The following is an 18517-nucleotide window of genomic DNA, read 5'->3' as shown; positions in this document are numbered from 1 at the left end:
GGACTACGGTGCCATGGGAAAACGGTGTTTTCGCTTGGTACCTTTCTCGTGTGCAGTGCCTTCCAAACTATAATCCCGAGAGACCAATAACTTTCTACACGTTCGTCACCACTGGTCCCGCTCTGTAACCTGCAACAACTCTCGTCCCCCTATCAATCAGTATTATGTGCGAAATTGATTGTGATTTAAGAAATTTGGTAAACGAATCACTCCTCCATAGGCTTTGCTTAAATGCATGGTTTCACCCGAACGCAACGTTCCTCAACAGTAGTGTGTGGCTGCACGTTGAATCACAGACTATGACTCGTGATTCGATTACGAATGTAATCAGCCTCGTTTTTGTCCTTGTCAAATAAACGTCTTGTGTTCGTACCTCTGTGTTGTATGTTATGTGGGCAATACACAATATAAATTAACAAAGCAAATGCGGATGTGCTTCAAGGTGCGTCAGTGTGCTTTTTTGCTTTGCCTGTTTTGGAACCATGTTGAGTTGAGTTCCTGGAATGACACATGTGCTTAAAATGCTACATTCTGTGTTCTCAGTGTGGAACATGTCATGTTTACCTTTTCCATACACTGCCGTAATGTATGAACAAAAGTTGGGTTATTATAACAGACACCAGTTCATAATGTCAGTGTAGTGTTTTGTGCAATTTGCGTGCGTGCCTGCGTTAACTATTTGAGGAAATGAAGGACTCACGGATCTCAGGAGTATTTAATACACTTTTATACAAATTGACTATAAGCAGAGTATCTGTGCTAAATCACACATACACAGTGGTGCTCGTTGTTTCCAAATCGATCTTTCCACCTGAAGTTTGATTGTTTCACAAAGTTGACATTCAGATGTAATTATAATATAAGCCAGTTAAACAGGCGCCGATTAGAAAATACTAAGTCTGACTAATGGATAGTTGAAAGGTAGGCAAAGACATAGTAGACTATTATTGAGTGAGTGAGTGAGTTGGGTTTAACGCCGTTATTATTGAACATAAACAACAATATTCTATACAAAACGAATTAAACTTAAATTTCTAAATGATAAAAGGTCTTACTTCATCACACCAACTTCTAAATGCCACTCAAAGAAGATAAAAGGTATGACATCCTTTGACAGAATGAAATGGTTCTGCTAAAACACAAAGATACAGTGAGGGCTTCCTGAGAAGTTCCTCCTTCTCAGCAGGAATTGGCTGCTTTTATCAGAGGAATTTGAAACAGGAGATCGATCAATAGAATTACACTTATATATAATAGAAATTCATGGTTGAATGGCGAGTGAGCGAGTATGATTTTAGGCCGCTTTTAGCAATATTCCAGCAATATCACGGCGGGGGACACCAGAAATGGGCTTTACAGATTGTACCCATGTCGGGAATCAAACCCGGATCTTGGTTGTGTGGGACATGCTGAGCATTTCACATTAGACATAAATCGTAAAGGGAACTGCCCATGAAATAACATTATTTTGTCATAAGAGTGAAAACGAAAAGTGGAACTAATGCATAATATTAACTTGTCCTCTTTATGCCAAGCGAAATGAAGTATTAGACGTCCGCATAAAGGTACTGTCAAAATGGGGAATGCAACAATATCTGAAGTACTGACTGAAGGTTATAGATCCGTTTTCTCATTCGCATCAGCAATGTGAGAGCCCCTATAACCAATCAGGTCAGTGCTGGAGTCAGTGAGAAAGGATTCTCCAGTGCCTGGCTCTTTGTCCAAGACTTGCATTTCCTCAGGTTTCGCAGGTTTCCTCAGTAGACGACTTGTCTTCAGAGTCTGCCACCCCGAGGCTCGAGGAGCTGTGTCATCCTCTCTTGGACAGGGACTTACTTTCGGTGGCCTTGCTATTTCTTCAACAATTGAGGCCCTATCATTTCCCGTGGATTGGTCTTGAGCAAACCTCACCTTGGGTTCTGTTTCGTCTTGTCGCTTGGCTTGATTCACAATATCCAAAAGTTTTGGAGTTTTTATTCGTTTAAAAGCATTTTCCCAGTTCTTCGTTGCCATCGTCTTTATTCTTTCTTTCTGTTTGTCATTCTTTACCAATTTTGCTATGGTAAACAATGACTGATTGGACACTGATGGGAATATTCGTTTGACACTTTCCGATACAGCTCCCTTTGTTTCATCAACACCGTCTTTAATTACTTCCTCATTTTCTGATATCTTCTTCATATGTGCGGTGAATATTGTATTCAGATTATTCGGTTGTTCTTGCCTCTTCTGTGAAGCATCCCGTAGGAAGCGTGCCATCAAATTATCTCTGTGGCGCCTGCTAATTGTTTCCCCACGAGTAGTGACATCGGAATATTCTGACAGTACGCTCCTGTTATCATCTTCCGTTTGTCTGTTTCTCATATACAGCTCTTCAACAGTGGACATGATCGTTTCTCTCTCATGTGCCATAGTTTTCTCAGACTTGAAGTGAAATTCTGTTATTGAGGCTATAGCGAGAAGAGTAGACCAGCGATGGAATAACATACAGATGAACTGAATAAACAGCAAAATGCCAAAGATGAGAGTAAAGGCAATGGCAACAGGCTCCCGTGTTGCTCCATGATCCCCGGTGTCACATGGTAGTTTAAAGACAAGGCTCGGAGTATACTCTGACACACTCTCCAAGATAAACATCAGCGTGACAAACAAAACATTGGAAAGGAAGAAGAATGTGCACACTGTGTTACGCAAATGCGTTAGTCCCTGGGCAACTTCATCTTTTTGTTTGTCCGACAAATGTAGAGGTTTGAGGTGTTGTGTGATCAATTCATTCCAGAAATTAGTCTCTTCTTCTGATAATTCTTCATTATACGTTTCACCAAGTGCAGTGTCACTGATCCATCGTGGGTCACCAAATTCATCATCTTCCGCTGGCATCAGTTCAGCATTAGCTTCAAACATGGGATTGCCTTGAACGTGGAAAACACTGTCATTATTAAACCATTTGTGATTTCATTTTATACAAGTTAACATTTAGTAAAGGCAACAGATAACATTTGGAAAATCTTCATTACGAAGTTAATGTATAATACATTTGAAAGGAAAATACTGTCAACAGTCTTATGTCCATCTGTAGACAATATTGTGGAAAGTGATACAGAGCTTGTATGTAAGATAAAACACTTACTGCGCATTCCTCCATCGAACATCATGGACACATGTGAAAATGGCGTGCCTTCCTCATTTGACGCAGTTGGCCTGCCATCATAAGAAGCATCATCACCATCATCTTTGTGCTTCAATGCATATTCCATGTCCTCCATTTTCCCAATAAGTAACTCGATCTTTGCGGTCTGGTCTCTCAACACTGGCCGTGGGCAACAAATGCACCGCAACAGGTTTCCAAAGGAGAACACATAGTCCGAGTCGGAATCATCTGCAGAACCTGCCAAAGTGAAAGAATGATTAATTAGAAACCACTTTCGGATTTAGGAAACACAGACACAGTGCATGACTTTGAATCAGAAAATCCTATGCCTCCAACTATCTTAATAAGAAAGATTTGAGTATTTTCTACTCGGTTCTGTGCAAGTGCCTCCCTAAATAACAAAAGTATAAGCTTCTGCGGTTATATGTATGGAAAATTGTGTCAATTAAATGACTGATATCAAATGTGTGTCACCTTTCATTTTATTGAGTATGCCATGCAGGACTGATTTATTCTTCATCTTGTGTTGTGGCACATCGGCAACATTCTCCGAAACACTCTTGCCTGCTGTCTCCCTTGTACCCCAGGACACCACATTGAGGTTTCCAAAGGAGTAGAACATGAGTAGCATGGACATACACGGAATAGCCAGGAAGTAGAAGAAACCGTAGACAACATTGATAAACTCCTGTGGATGGAGCAATGCTGCCAGTAGGAAGACTCCAACCACAAACAAGAAAAATCCTGCAGTCATTGAGCAGAAGTTACTCTCAACTATCTGCTTAAAGAGTCCAACCAGGACGATTGTCATCACCAGTGCGTACACAATAGAAAGGATGCCAGCGTATGCAATCTGAAATATGAACGGTACAATGACAATTATTGAATCCTACGAATTGTGCCCTCAAATACTACAAATGTTGTCCTCAAATCCTACAAATGTTGTCCTCAAATCATACAAATGCATCAATAAAAGTATAAGTTAGTTACAATTTCTTTCACACTAAAGACATTTTTTTTACCAAATTACCTGAATGTCGTCCTTTGCTGTAAACAGTAGGACGATGAAGATGACCACAGGGACGAGGTTGAGTATCATGGCTGCATACAGCGGCAGTTCGGGATAGGCTGTGTTAATGGCACTGAATATTATGAGAAATATTGTTCCAGGGGTCAACACAGATGAAACGAAGAGTAGTCCTTGGTACATTATATAGAGAAAGGATATATCGTTATTCTTCCTTCTTGCTTCACCTGCTGACTGTAGAACATCGAGTACATTAGCCATTGTTGAAGGAGTCCATCGACGTCGCTGACTGTAGAATTCCCTGAAACCTTCTGGCGCGTAGGTTTTTGCATCAGCAGCTGCAACGTATTCTATTCTGGAACCTTGTTGTAGAATCAGTGTGCACAGCCAGCGGTCCTCACCTTTAAACCATACGAGGTACAGTTAAGGTTATGAAAAAGATAGAAAAGCCCTAAACGTGTTATATCATGAACAGTGATTCTCTAGGTCTAATGTTATATACGCCACATACTCTTGAACTCTGTATACGTAATTGTCAGATTGAAAGGCAACGGTTAGAAAAAAAGACTAATCTGTTTTGAAAGACCTCTTATTATTCATCTGATTTGTCCATACTATGATCAAAATACTTTTCAAGTTTTTCCTGAGCAGGACTTTTTCTCCGACAACAATACTAGCTTATAGTAAGGACGTATACCTGACCCTAACCCTAACCCTAACCCTAACAACCATACTGGCTATTTAGTAAGACGTATACCTAACCCTAACAACAAAACTAGCTTATAGTAAGACGTATACCTAACCCTAACCCTAACCCTAACAACAATACTGGCTATTTAATTAGACGTATACCTTAACCTATCCCTAACCCTAACAACAATACTGGCTATTTAGTAAGACGTATACCAAACCCTAACCTTAACAACATTACTGGCTATTTAGTAAGACGAATACCTAACCCTTACCCTAACCCTAAAAACATTACTTACTATTTAGTAAGACGTATACCTAACAACAAAACTAGCTATTTAGTAAGACGTTGCCTAACAACAAAACTAGCTATTTAGTAAGACGTATACCTAACCCTAACCTAACCCTAACAACAATACTGGCTATTTAGTAACACTTATACCTTGGTCATACTGCACATGATGCCTTGGTTCCGCGGACACTTCTGCATATTTGCGAAGGACATTGTCCTCCATGAGAGCAGATGCCCGGAACATGCTGAAGCATCCAGGACTGCAGAGAACACAACCAATCACATGCTCCGCAGCCTTCTGCAACCAGTGACTCATGGCATACTCGAACTTCTGGTACCATATCATCGGACCTGTAAATATGCTGATCTGTGAGCAAACCTGTTCGGAACACGGTAGTGGGCTACACACAAGCGTTTGTGATTCAGCAGCTTTGTAGTCAGTGCGTTAAAAAGGTCCAATGTTTCCTTCATGGTAAATGCAATTGTCACTTGTTTGATTCACAGGACTTTGATTTGAGGTGTCAATCTTTTCCCATTGTCTCACTCGAATGTAAAATAAACTATACTGTGATGAAAAGGTAATGCACCAACATGACAGACCTGACCCAATAGGATGAATGCGACCGCAGGCAGCTCCTACGCGAGAATCCTTCTTCATCCTGTCCAGTAACATCTGCACTGCTGATGGCTGGAAGTCCACGTCGCCGTCCAGGGTCAGGATGAAGGTGTTGCGGGCCATTCTGGACAAGACTTTCCCTGACATGCCTGGCTTACACACCATCTTGTGTGACAACAGGTAGTACATGTACATCACCTGTATGCAATATCCAGACATTATCACTGGGAAATAACGACATCCAATTTATACACTGTACAGATATACAGTCATATTTATCCACATGATTTACTTCACATCATCAGTTTGTTACAGAATTCAATTGCTTGAGTGTTATTATTATTTTTTTATTTTTTATTTTTTTAAATCTTTGAGTGCTTGAGTGTTATTTTGGTATTTATAAGATTTAATCACCTGACTCCATCTTTTCTTGATCCTAATCTTGTCTTTGTGCTTGAGGTGGACAATAAGTTCGTTTCCACCTGGCAATGTATACACCAGGCGTCCTCCATACGGGGTTGGGATTTTCACAGGGGAATTCAGGCATTCCATAGATGGGTACACTTGACTGGAAAAAGTCTACATATGACAATGACTGTTCATTCGCATCAGTGAACAGGATTTCTCAACTGTGAATTTTGAACATAATACTATAATAATTATACTTTTACTACTTAAGCATCTAACTAAATCTCTGTGACGGGTCATTGTCTGTAGTCATACCCAGATGTCCTTGGCCCTTAATCATACTAGTCAGATTAGGACTATAATCCTGACACGTGCATCCGTCTATTACAGTAAAGTACGGTTATAACGAACTCAAAGGGACTACTAATTTTAGTTCGTTTTAACTGTAGTTCGTTATAAGCATATATACAGCATAACTACAGCAAATAGTCGGGACCAAAAGAGTAGTTCGTTATATCCGTCAGTTCGTTATAAGCGTGTTCGTTATAACCGTAGTTTACTGTAGGCTGATTAGAACTATAATTCTGACACATGCATCCATCTATTAGTCTGATTAGAACTATATACCTGACTCATGCATCTGCCTATTAGTCAGATTAGACCTATATACCTGACACATGCATACATCTATTTGATTGGTTTCTTGTGTGTGACATGCCACGAACTAAAAAGGCCTTCAGTCCACGGCACAGTCCTACTTCACAAAAAAAAAGCTGACTGTACACTCTTACCTCACTGCCTGATTGATGCAGTTGACAAAATCTTTCACCCACTTGTTCACCAAATATTTGTCTTCGCCATCACTTTGGTTGCCGAATGCATTGTCAAAAATGATATGAGCTAAAAAAGAAAAGTACCGTATCAAATAGTATTGAATGCTGAACAGTAAACACATCATGTGGAGAACATTGCCAAATTTGACACAAATGATGTCCTATGCAGTGCCCTATTTTGACTTCACCATATGTTCCCGTGTTTCTTCATGCGAACAATTGCCTTGCCTTGCGTGTGTTTATAACGAATTCCACCAGCGAATTCCACACCCACCTTTTGGCGATCTCCTAGTATCATCCCTATTTGATAGTGATTCATTAACACATGCTTATGAATCGTACAATGATTATAAACAATGTTTGTTGTCGCTTTTATTGAAATTGGAATTTGTCCTGATTCGTCAAATGTTAGTCAAACATTTTAGGCTGGTAATAAATTCCCCGTTCCTGCATAACATGAGTTACTTAAGCCAAATATGGTCACATATCTAAATACTGGTTCATGTTCATGTTCTTCCAGAAGGTACATTTGTATAAATATATGTTACCCAGACGCGAAATAGGGGTGTGAAATGGGGTTTAACGTTGCGCACAAGATTATTGCATTTCTATAACAACGTGTGTGTGTGTGGCAGCTTGTACAAGTCCGGACTAATGCGGATTTGATAGTACTAGCCAACTGAGATACCATGCCACAGTTTAACATGAATTCCCCACTCAGACACAGTATACTGACTCCGATCCGACCAGTCTTTGTTTAGCCCCTTCATGCCGAGACGTCAGACAGGGTAACAACAAGTACCATCTTTTTACGAATTTTGGTATGACGCAGCCGGGATCGAACCCCCGACCTTTCGCCCTCCAGGCGGACGCTCTACCATTAGACCACGGACCAGTATGTTTGACTTGTACGCAGCAAGCAGGTTCTTATATTGAATAGTATCATAAACAGTCGCTATACGTAATTCGTTATATTCTGGCTACCTTCCATATTGTAAAAATCGGTATCCGGTTCACCAAATAGTTGCTGAACATGCACACGTGATGCGTTGTCGAGATCCATTCTGAAATGAGAAGTTTGGATTATTTCTCCAGAATTACCACACAAATCTGTTTACTCTTTATCGCGCTTACCAGATATAAATATACTTGTCTAATAAACATTGGACATGGTGTTTTATAGATACGAATTGATTCTCGAGAAAACGTGATTATTTGACCGACATCTCGCCCACCTGGAAAGCCTTACACAGGGAACCTCACCCAAGTGTCTTTTGATATCATATGTATCAACAGTCCAGTCAGTAAAAGTTTAAAACTCCGAGATTTGATACATTTGATGTCAAAAGACACGGGGCTTAGATACTATTCTACCATGAATTTTAGAATTATTCGATTCTGATTGGTCAATCAGATGTTGTAAAATATACGACTGTGACGTCATATCTTTGCGTCACAATGAGCGATATGACGTCATAATGGTTTCGAACGAAAGCTTTGCAAAGCTTGCTTAGTTTTCTAAAGGGGTGCCCACCTCATGCTCGCTTACCAAGTTGCCGTGCTTACATACTTCCAATGCCTGTCATATGTTCGAGTGACGCATTACGGTGTAAACAAACTGCTTGAGCTTATACAAAGCCATATTTTGTTTACAGGCTGTTGTCGGTGATTCCGTAATTCAGATCGACAACCCACTCAAAACACTGGACTCAATCCATGCCACTGCACTTAATATATTTGCTAACCCCAAAGAGTTCACGTTTTATATAGTCATGGTATGTAGTCCTATCATAGTCAGCGTCATTTTTCAAATGTTACATTTAGCGCGGTTAAATCTACAGGTAACCTAGCTCTACAGTAAAAACACAGTATGTTTATTTCATAAGTGTAGCATTGTTCAACACTTGTGTCAATCCAGGAAAAGCCAAATCAACATGGTTCCATTTTCGTTCAACCACATCCACCTTTGCTTTGTTAGTTTATATTGATACTTTGAAGTTTCTTTTATTTTGAGATAATAATAATAATGATAATAATGTACTCAACAACAAAAGTTCCTGTGACACCAATATTTTAGTGTATATTTCAAACAACTAAAGTTGTTGTTTTTCAATATTGTAGTACATGTATGGAATCAAGTCACAAAAACGCAACTGCTACAGAAAAGCATGCATTCCAAGCATGCATTGACTTTTATGCAAACCCCATGCATTTCACTACCAAAGAATGGGAATGAAAACATGTGAGTTAACGGGAGTCCATATGCATTGTTTAGCATCGTGCTGACATCAACCACTCAGAAAAACCAACAAAATTACGCAATTATTCAACATTAGGAAATGCCAAGCCTGTCCGAAAATGATCGTCGTCTGCGAGTCATTGGTATGCTTGAAGCAGGATCCAGTCAACGTGATGTTGCAAGACAATTTAACGTCCACAGAAACACCATTTGGTGTTTATGGCAACGTTGGCAACAGACGAATGCAGTCAGAGACCATCCTCGGAGTGGCAGGCCACGCGTAATTAATAATCGACAAGACAACTGCATTCGAACCTACGATTCCAGCCAGCAACAGTGACTACAAGAAGCATCCCTGGCATTCGACGAATATCTTCACAAACCGTACGTCGTCGCCTCAGATGTGCAAGGATTGTCGCCAGAAGACCCGACAGACGTCCCATTTTGACAGGAAACCACCGTCAAGCACGTCTACAGTGGTGCAGACAGTGTCTACGCTGGACGGCCATGCAGTGGGGACAAGTTCGATTCACTGACGAGTCTCGTTTCCACCTCAGCCACAGCGATGGAAGGATTCTATGGTACCGATGTCGAGGTGAACGTTACGTCCATCATTGTGTCATAGAAGATGATCGGTTTGGAGGCGGCAGCGTTATGGTATGGGGTGGGATTACAGCAAGACAGAGGACCCGTTTGATAGTGGTAGAGGGAAATCTCAATGGACAGCGCTATCGCGACGAGATCATCCACATCATCAATGCCCCAGGCATTACCTTTCAACATGACAACGCCCGGCCTCATATAGCTCGACTTGAACAGGACTCTCTTCAACAAAACAACGTGAATGTCATCCCCTGGCTGGCTCGCTCCCCTGATCTCTCACCAATCGAGCACGTGTGAGATGAGATGGATCGGCGCCTTCAACGTCAACAACGTGTTCCACAGACACTCCAGGAACTTCGAAACATGCTCCAGCAGATATGGGCAGATATCCCACAGGACTTTGTGCGATGCCTGGTCCATTCCATGAGACGAAGATGTGTTGCTTGCATCGAAACCAGAGGTGGACACAAACGCTATTGATTTGTAAATTGACATTTTGGCATGTTCATGTTTTTTTTTATGAAATCACGCATTTTCTGAAGTCAGTATGGCAAATTAAACCATTTGAACACTTACAGGAGTCTGCTGCAAACCGAAATTGTTTCAGATTTGGTTAAAAACATAACTTTGTATTAAATCTTATTCAATGTCACAGAAACTTTTGTTGTTCAGTATATATGCATTTGTATAGCGCAGCATTCGCTGTGCATAACTGTTCTGTGCGCTGAGATCAAACATTACATTTACGCAAAACATATTGAAGAGTGATTCTTGGACCAAAGTTCTTAAATCACAATCAATTTCGGAAATAATACTAATTAATGGGGGGACGAACGTTGTTATGGGGAGGGAAATTTAACATTTGAAAACTCACACTGCGCGTTCGGTTCCAAATTCAATTTGGTCGCGGTTTATTCTAAGTTAACCTAGCTCCACATTGAAAACACAGTATGTTTATCTCCTACGCAGCTAGCTTTAGTAGCAGGGGGGTCATTTGATTGTGACATCATGGTAACCAATGACCTCACAATGGTCTGCAAAGTGATTCAATTTAATCCAACTGAATAATACATTGCAGAAACGTCCGTAGAAACACGCATTCTTACTTGAATATCGACTTGAGGAGTTGCAGCATCTCAACCTTGGTTTCATGCCACATGGTAACACAGATATACACAAACGGGATTCTGCTGCTTTCCCGGTACAGATTCTGCTCCGGTGAATTGCTCAGGTATATCTTTTCCTGGGAGAGGAAAACATCAAATGCAGAGGACAAAGAAAGAATGTTTTTCACCTCGAATCTATTGTTACATAGAAAAAATTATGGAAAAGAAGGTTCACTTGATAAAGAATGCGCCTGTGTATATCTTGCTTAACGTTTTCCTACTGGGACTTTTCTTTTCCACCTATAGTAAAAAGAAAAGAGGTTTTCAGCTGGTGACGAAATCCGCCTCTGGACTGTTGCTGACCGTGTTATTTTTATTTTGAAAATGAAGCAGTCGCTTTGTCTAACTGATGTTGTCCTAATGGTCAATCAAAGCACTATGATAATGTTCTTTGAAGTTTTAAACAACTGTATTATGGCTATGATGTACAGTCAAGCCTCGCTGTGGTTAGATCTTCTCCAGGAATAAAAACATGTTGTGACACGTGGAAAGATTTTTCGAGGCCAAGTCTGTCCCCTTCAGGATTTCTTCAGATAAAACATTTGATATCTCATTTTGGGAAACTTTCTCTTTCACCGAGGAAGAGTTATCAAAGACAAAAAACATCACAGGGGAAGAGCTGTCCAAGACAAAACCATCAGCGGGGAGGAGTTATCCAAGACAAAACCATCATCGGGGAGGAGTTATCCAAGACAAAACCATCACCAGGGAAGAACTGTCCAAGACAAAACCATCACCGGGTGAAGAATTATCCAAGACAAAACAATCACCGGGGAAGAGCTGTCCAAGTCAAAACCATCACCGGGGAAGAACTGTCCAAGACAAAACAATCACTGGGTAAGATCTGTCCAAGACTAAACCATCCCCGGGAAGAACTGTCCAAGACAAAACCATCGCCGGGGAAGAACTGTACAAGACAAAACCATCACCCGGGAAGAGCTCTCCAAGACAAAACCATCACCGGGGAAGAGCTCTCCAAGACAAAACCATCACCGAGGAAGAGTTATCAAAGAGAAAAAACATCACCGGGGAAGAGCTGTCCAAGACAAAACCATCAGCCGGGGGAAGAATTGTCCAAGACACAACAATCACCGAGGAAGAGCTGTCCAAGACAAAACCATCACCGGGGAAGAGCTCTCCAAGACAAAACCATCACCGGGGAAGAGCTCTCCAAGACAAAATCATAGCCGGGGAAGAGCTGTCCAAGACAAAACCATCACCAGGGAAGAGTTATCAAAGACAAAAAACATCACAGGGGAAGAGCTGTCCAAGACAAAACCATCACCGGAGAAGAGTTATCCAAGAAAAAACCATCATCGGGGAAGAGTTATCCAAGACAAAACCATCACCAGGGAAGAACTGTCCAAGACAAAACCATCACCGGAGGAAGAATTGTCCAAGACAAAACCATCACCGGGGAAGAGCTCTCCAAGACAAAACCATCACCAGGGAAGAGCTCTCCAAGACAAAACCATCACAGGGGAAGAGCTGTCCAAGACAAAACCATAGCCGGGGAAGAGCTGTCCAAGACAAAACCATCACCAGGGAAGAGTTATCAAAGACAAAAAACATCACAGGGGAAGAGCTGTCCAAGACAAAACCATGACCGGAGAAGAGTTATCCACGACAAAACCATTACCAGGGAAGAACTGTCCAAGACAAAACCATCACCGGGGGAAGAATTGTCCAAGACAAAACCATCATCGGGGGAAGAGCTCTCCAAGACAAAACCATCACCGGGGAAGAGCTCTCCAAGACAAAACCATCACCGGGGAAGAGCTGTCCAAGACAAAACCATCACCGAGGAAGAGTTATCAAAGACAAAAAAGATCACAGGGGAAGAGCTGTCCAAGACAAAACCATCACCGGAGAAGAGTTATCCAAGACAAAACCATCACCAGGGAAGAACTGTCCAAGATAAAACCATCACCGGGGGAAGAATTGTCCAAGACAAAACAATCACCGGGGAAGAGCTGTCCAAGACAAAACAATCACCGGTGGAAGAATTGTCCAAGACAAAACAATCACCGGGGAAGAATTGTCCAAGACAAAAACAATCACCGGGGAAGAGCTGTCCAAGACAAAACCATCATCGGGGAAGAATTGTTCAAGACAAAACCATCACCAGGGAAGAGCTCTCCAAGACAAAACCATCACCGGGGAGGAGCTCTCCAAGACAAAACCATCACCGGGGAAGAGCTCTCCAAGACAAAACCATAGCCGGGAAAGAGCTGTCCAAGACAAAACCATCACCAGGGAAGAGTTATCAAAGACAAAAAACATCACAGGGGAAGAGCTGTCCAAGACAAATCATCACCGGAGAAGAGTTATCCAAGAGAAAACCATCATCGGGAAAGAGTTATCAAAGATAAAACCATCACCAGGGAAGAACTGTCCAAGACAAAACCATCACCGGGGGAAGAATTGTCTAAGACAAAACCATCACCGGGGAAGAGCTCTACAAGACAAAACCATCACCGGAGAAGAGTTATTCAAGACAAAACCATCACCGGGGAAGAGCTGTCCAAGACAAAACCATCATTGGGGAAGAGTTATCCAAGACAAAACCATCACCGGAGAAGAACTGTCCTAGACAAAACCATCATCGGGGAAGAGTTATCCAAGACAAAACCATCGCCGGGGATGAACTGTCCAAGACAAAACCATCACAAGAGAAGAGCTGTCCAAGACAAAACCATCACCGGAGAAGAGTTATCCAAGAGAAAACCATCATCGGGGAAGAGTTATCCAAGACAAAACCATCACCAGGGAAGAACTGTCCAAGACAAAACCATCACCGGAGGAAGAATTGTCCAAGACAAAACCATCACCGGGGAGGAGCTCTCCAAGACAAAACCATCACCAGGGAAGAGCTCTCCAAGACAAAACCATCACCGGGGAAGAGCTGTCCAAGACAAAACCATAGCCGGGGAAGAGCTGTCCAAGACAAAACCATCACCGGAGAAGAGTTATCCAAGACAAAACCATCACCAGGGAAGAACTGTCCAAGACAAAACCATCACCGGGGGAAGAATTGTCCAAGACAAAACCATCACCGGGTGAAGAGCTCTCCAAGACAAAACCATCACCGGGGAAGAGCTCTCCAAGACAAAACCATCACCAAGGAAGAGCTGTCCAAGACAAAACCATCACCGAGGAAGAGTTATCAAAGACAAAAAACATCACCGGGGAAGAGCTGTCCAAGACAAAACCATCAGCTGGGAAGAGTTATCCAAGACAAATTATCATCGGGGAAGAGTTATCCAAGACAAAAACATCACCAGGGAAGAACTGTCCAAGACAAAACCATCACCGGGGGAAGAATTGTTCAAAACAAAACCATCACCGGGGGAAGAATTGTCCAAGACACAACAATCAGCATGGGAAGAGCTGTCCAAGACAAAACCATCACCGGGGAAGAGCTCTCCAAGACAAAACCATCACCAGGGAAGAGCTCTCCAAGACAAAACCATCACCGGGGGAAGAATTGTCCAAGACAAAACCATCACCGGGTGAAAAGCTCTCCAAGACAAAACCATCACCGGGGAAGAGCTCTCCAAGACAAAACCATCACCAAGGAAGAGCTGTCCAAGACAAAACCATCACCGAGGAAGAGTTATCAAAGACAAAAAACATCACCGGGGAAGAGCTGTCCAAGACAAAACCATCAGCGGGGAAGAGTTATCCAAGACAAATTATCATCGGGGAAGAGTTATCCAAGACAAAAACATCACCAGGGAAGAACTGTCCAAGACAAAACCATCACAGGGGGAAGAATTGTCCAAAACAAAACCATCACCGGGGGAAGAATTGTCCAAGACACAACAATCAGCGGGGGAAGAGCTGTCCAAGACAAAACCATCACCGGGGAAGAGCTCTCCAAGACAAAACCATCACCAGGGAAGAGCTCTCCAAGACAAAACCATCACCGGGGAAGAGCTCTCCAAGACAAAACCATAGCCGGGGAAGAGCTGTCCAAGACAAAACCATCACCAGGGAAGAGTTATCAAAGACAAAAAACATCACAGGGGAAGAGCTGTCCAAGACAAAACCATCACCGGAGAAGAGTTATCCAAGACAAAACCATCATCGGGGAAGAGTTATCCAAGACAAAACCATCACCAGGGAAGAACTGTCCAAGATAAAACCATCATCGGGGGAAGAATTGTCCAAGACAAAACAATCACCGGGGAAGAGCTCTCCAAGACAAAACAATCACCGGTGGAAGAATTGTCCAAGACAAAACAATCACCGGGGAAGAATTGTCCAAGACAAAAACAATCACCGGGGAAGAGCTGTCCAAGACAAAACCATCATCGGGGAAGAATTGTCAAAGACAAAACCATCACCGGGGAAGAGCTCTCCAAGACAAAACCATCACCGGGGAAGAGCTCTCCAAGACAAAACCATCACCGGGGAAGAGCTCTCCAAGACAAAACCATAGCCGGGGAAGAGCTGTCCAAGACAAAACCATCACCAGGGAAGAGTTATCAAAGACAAAAAACATCACAGGGGAAGAGCTGTCCAAGACAAAACCATCACCGGAGAAGAGTTATCCAAGAGAAAACCATCATCGGGGAAGAGTTATCCAAGACAAAACCATCACCGGGGAAGAACTGTCCAAGACAAAACCATCACCGGGGGAAGAATTGTCTAAGACAAAACCATCACCGGGGAAGAGCTCTCCAAGACAAAACCATCACCGGAGAAGAGTTATTCAAGACAAAACCATCACCGGGGAAGAGCTGTCCAAGACAAAACCATCATTGGGGAAGAGTTATCCAAGACAAAACCATCACCGGAGAAGAACTGTCCAAGACAAAACCATCATCGGGGAAAAGTTATCCAAGACAAAACCATCGCCGGGGATGAACTGTCCAAGACAAAACCATCACAAGAGAAGAGCTGTCCAAGACAAAACCATCACCGGGGAAGAGCTCTCCAAGACAAAACCATAGCCGGGGAAGAGCTGTCCAAGACAAAACCATCACCAGGGAAGAGTTATCAAAGACAAAAAACATCACAGGGGAAGAGCTGTCCAAGACAAAACCATCACCGGAGAAGAGTTATTCAAGACAAAACCATCACCGGGGAAGAGCTGTCCAAGACAAAACCATCATCGGGGAGGAGTTATCCAAGACAAAACCATTGCCGGGGATGAACTGTCCAAGACAAAACCATCACAAGAAAAGAGCTGTCCAAGACCAAACCATCACCGGGGAAGAACTGTCCAAGACAAAAACCATCACCGGAGAAGAATTGTCCAAGGAAAGGTTTAGCCAGGTACACAGGGATCTTCAAAGCATGTCTGTTGTAAGAAGCGACTAATGAGATAGGGTGATCAGGCTCGCAAAGAAACAAACATAGCATGATAAGACAAGATTTTCAGAACAAACATGCATTGGTATGTATGTAAAGTACTCAGATGTACAGATATATTTACATAAAGCATGTCTTCTAAGTATCTGAATTACAAAGATTAAGAAGCATCTTTACGTAAACATAAATTGCCAATGCAAGAGAATAACCAGTCTTGATTATGCGCCGAAACACATTGCGTTTGGCGTAAAGCGTGCCAGAGCGTGCCAGTACGTGCCAGTACGTGCCAGAGCGTGCCAGTACGTGCCAGGGCGTGCCAGTACGTGCCAGTACGTGCCAGGGCGTGCCAGTACGTGCCAGTAAGTGTCAGTACGTGCCAGGGCGTGCAAGTACGTGCCACTACGTGCCAGTAAGTGCCAGTACGTATGTAATGAATTAAGATGTGCACATTTTATGAGGTAAAACATACGGTCCTTGAATCGTTCTTTTGGATGTTGATGTTGTCATCAGACCGCCTGTTCATCATCAGCGAGGTATCGAAGAAGGCACCACAATAAAGAGGGCGGTTGAACAATCTACAAAAATGGACGAGCCACACATTTACTATTTCTATATCAATTACACAATCACTGACTCTCCATTTTCTAAGAAAACCTTTTTTGTAAATATTTTAATTATCAGCACATGATATGAAAAAAATTAATATGAAAGCAAATTGTATGTATAGAGGATAAAAGACAGACAAATGATACATACTTGTCAGTTGCCGCAACTCTGCCTGCCTTGGGAACCCATATATGAGCACACACCAGCAAAATGGACAGGAAACCGCCACAAATGATTGGAAAATAATACATTTCAGTGTATTGCTTAAGGATTTCGAATAACAGGCTGTGTGAAGATATCCAAGCAAGGTCGCAGCCTATGTTTTCAATGGAGGGTGAAGATATCGTAGCCAGCAGCACCACACAGGATAGCGGCGTACAAAGGGCCAGTGGAAGGGAGAAACACCACACCTGAGATCGGATCTTGCATGCTGACTTGGCCATTTTGTATCCAATTCCACTCAGTATTACGGACGAAGCAGCTACAATGTAAGGGGTGTAGTATCCACAGTCAGTGCTGAACTGGTTGACAAGCGTCAGATTTTTTAAGCCAGGGATCACGCCACATCCCACTCCGCTTTTGCTCTCAAACATTAACGTGTCCCAACATTCTCCTCCACTTGAACCGAACACTATAACTAGAATTATACACGTTAAAACTATTTTCCACACTGAAACCAACAGATCTATTTTAACTCTGTTTGTGTCGATGCGTTTAAGTAAATCCGTAAATGATTGTGGTTTGGCGAATCGATGGACTATTTTCTGTGTTTCAGATTTGCGGGAGAGTGACTTCTTTCTCTGTATGAAGTTGTCCCACCATCGCATTGAAATAAGAACAAGAGACAACGGTAGCAAAATTACCGTCGCCGAAGGTCTAGCTGTTTTGTCATATCCCTTCCAAGTTGACACACCTATGAAAACTCCTTGAAGTATAAAAGTTATTACAGATACTGACCTCCAAAATGGAGACGCAAATGCTTCGTGGCTATTTTCTTTGTTAGCATATTCTTTTCGAGTCCAAAATATTTTGTTGAATGCGGGCACGAGGCCCACTCCTTGACACAACAGCAAGACCATGACAGGATCGAAGGTGGGAGCAACCAAGAACACGAATATGCACAGACCAAGAGTGTGACAGGTCTCAAACAGCATGACCTGTTGCAAAAAACGAAAAGAAATTGAGATCGAATGTACTTTCCTATGTAATGGTACCAACATTCATTTGCCAATATCATCTATACATACTTAATTGATCGGTTCTGCAGTGTTTCGGATAATGCAGACAGACTAAATATTTCATGAGAGTGAGGTAAGGTGAAATTGGCTTTAACGTCGCGTCCAAGATAATTGCACTTATATAGCGACGTGCATGCACGTGTGTGTGTGTGGCTGCTTGTACTAGACAAGACTGATGCCGATTTATAGTGCTGAGCCACTGAGATACCATGCCACAGTTTAACATGAATACCCCACTCAGACACAGTATACTGACTCCAAGCCGACCAGTCCTTGCTTTAACCCCTTAATGCCGAGCGCCAGACAGGGAAAAATGGAGAACAATCTTT

At 42.4% G+C, this 18517-nt stretch overlaps 1 protein-coding gene across 2 annotated transcripts in view; it reads right to left on the bottom strand.

Moving 5' to 3' along the window:
- Positions 1-709: 709 nt before the first annotated feature.
- The window catches only part of LOC139477017 (chitin synthase chs-1-like), a 33865-nt gene continuing 16057 nt past the window's right edge, over positions 710-18517 (bottom strand). For both annotated transcript variants that reach the window (XM_071259576.1, XM_071259577.1), the window contains exons 4-15: positions 17101-18107; positions 16814-16919; positions 10966-11102; positions 8002-8081; positions 6976-7084; positions 6191-6344; positions 5761-5974; positions 5311-5511; positions 4182-4579; positions 3626-4004; positions 3131-3388; positions 710-2912 (exon numbers count right to left, since the gene is read on the bottom strand). In XM_071259576.1, the coding sequence (XP_071115677.1) occupies positions 1615-2912; positions 3131-3388; positions 3626-4004; positions 4182-4579; positions 5311-5511; positions 5761-5974; positions 6191-6344; positions 6976-7084; positions 8002-8081; positions 10966-11102; positions 16814-16919; positions 17101-18107 (4341 nt within the window). In that variant the 3' untranslated portion in view covers positions 710-1614. The remainder of the gene's footprint in view (positions 2913-3130; positions 3389-3625; positions 4005-4181; positions 4580-5310; positions 5512-5760; positions 5975-6190; positions 6345-6975; positions 7085-8001; positions 8082-10965; positions 11103-16813; positions 16920-17100; positions 18108-18517) is intronic.

Source organism: Haliotis cracherodii, unplaced genomic scaffold, assembly GCF_022045235.1.
Source record: "Haliotis cracherodii isolate W230 unplaced genomic scaffold, xgHalCrac1.p SCAF_30, whole genome shotgun sequence".
Taxonomy (NCBI): domain Eukaryota; kingdom Metazoa; phylum Mollusca; class Gastropoda; order Lepetellida; family Haliotidae; genus Haliotis; species Haliotis cracherodii.
Note: the sequence above shows the minus strand (reverse complement) of the source record. Positions and strands in the feature narration are given on the sequence as shown.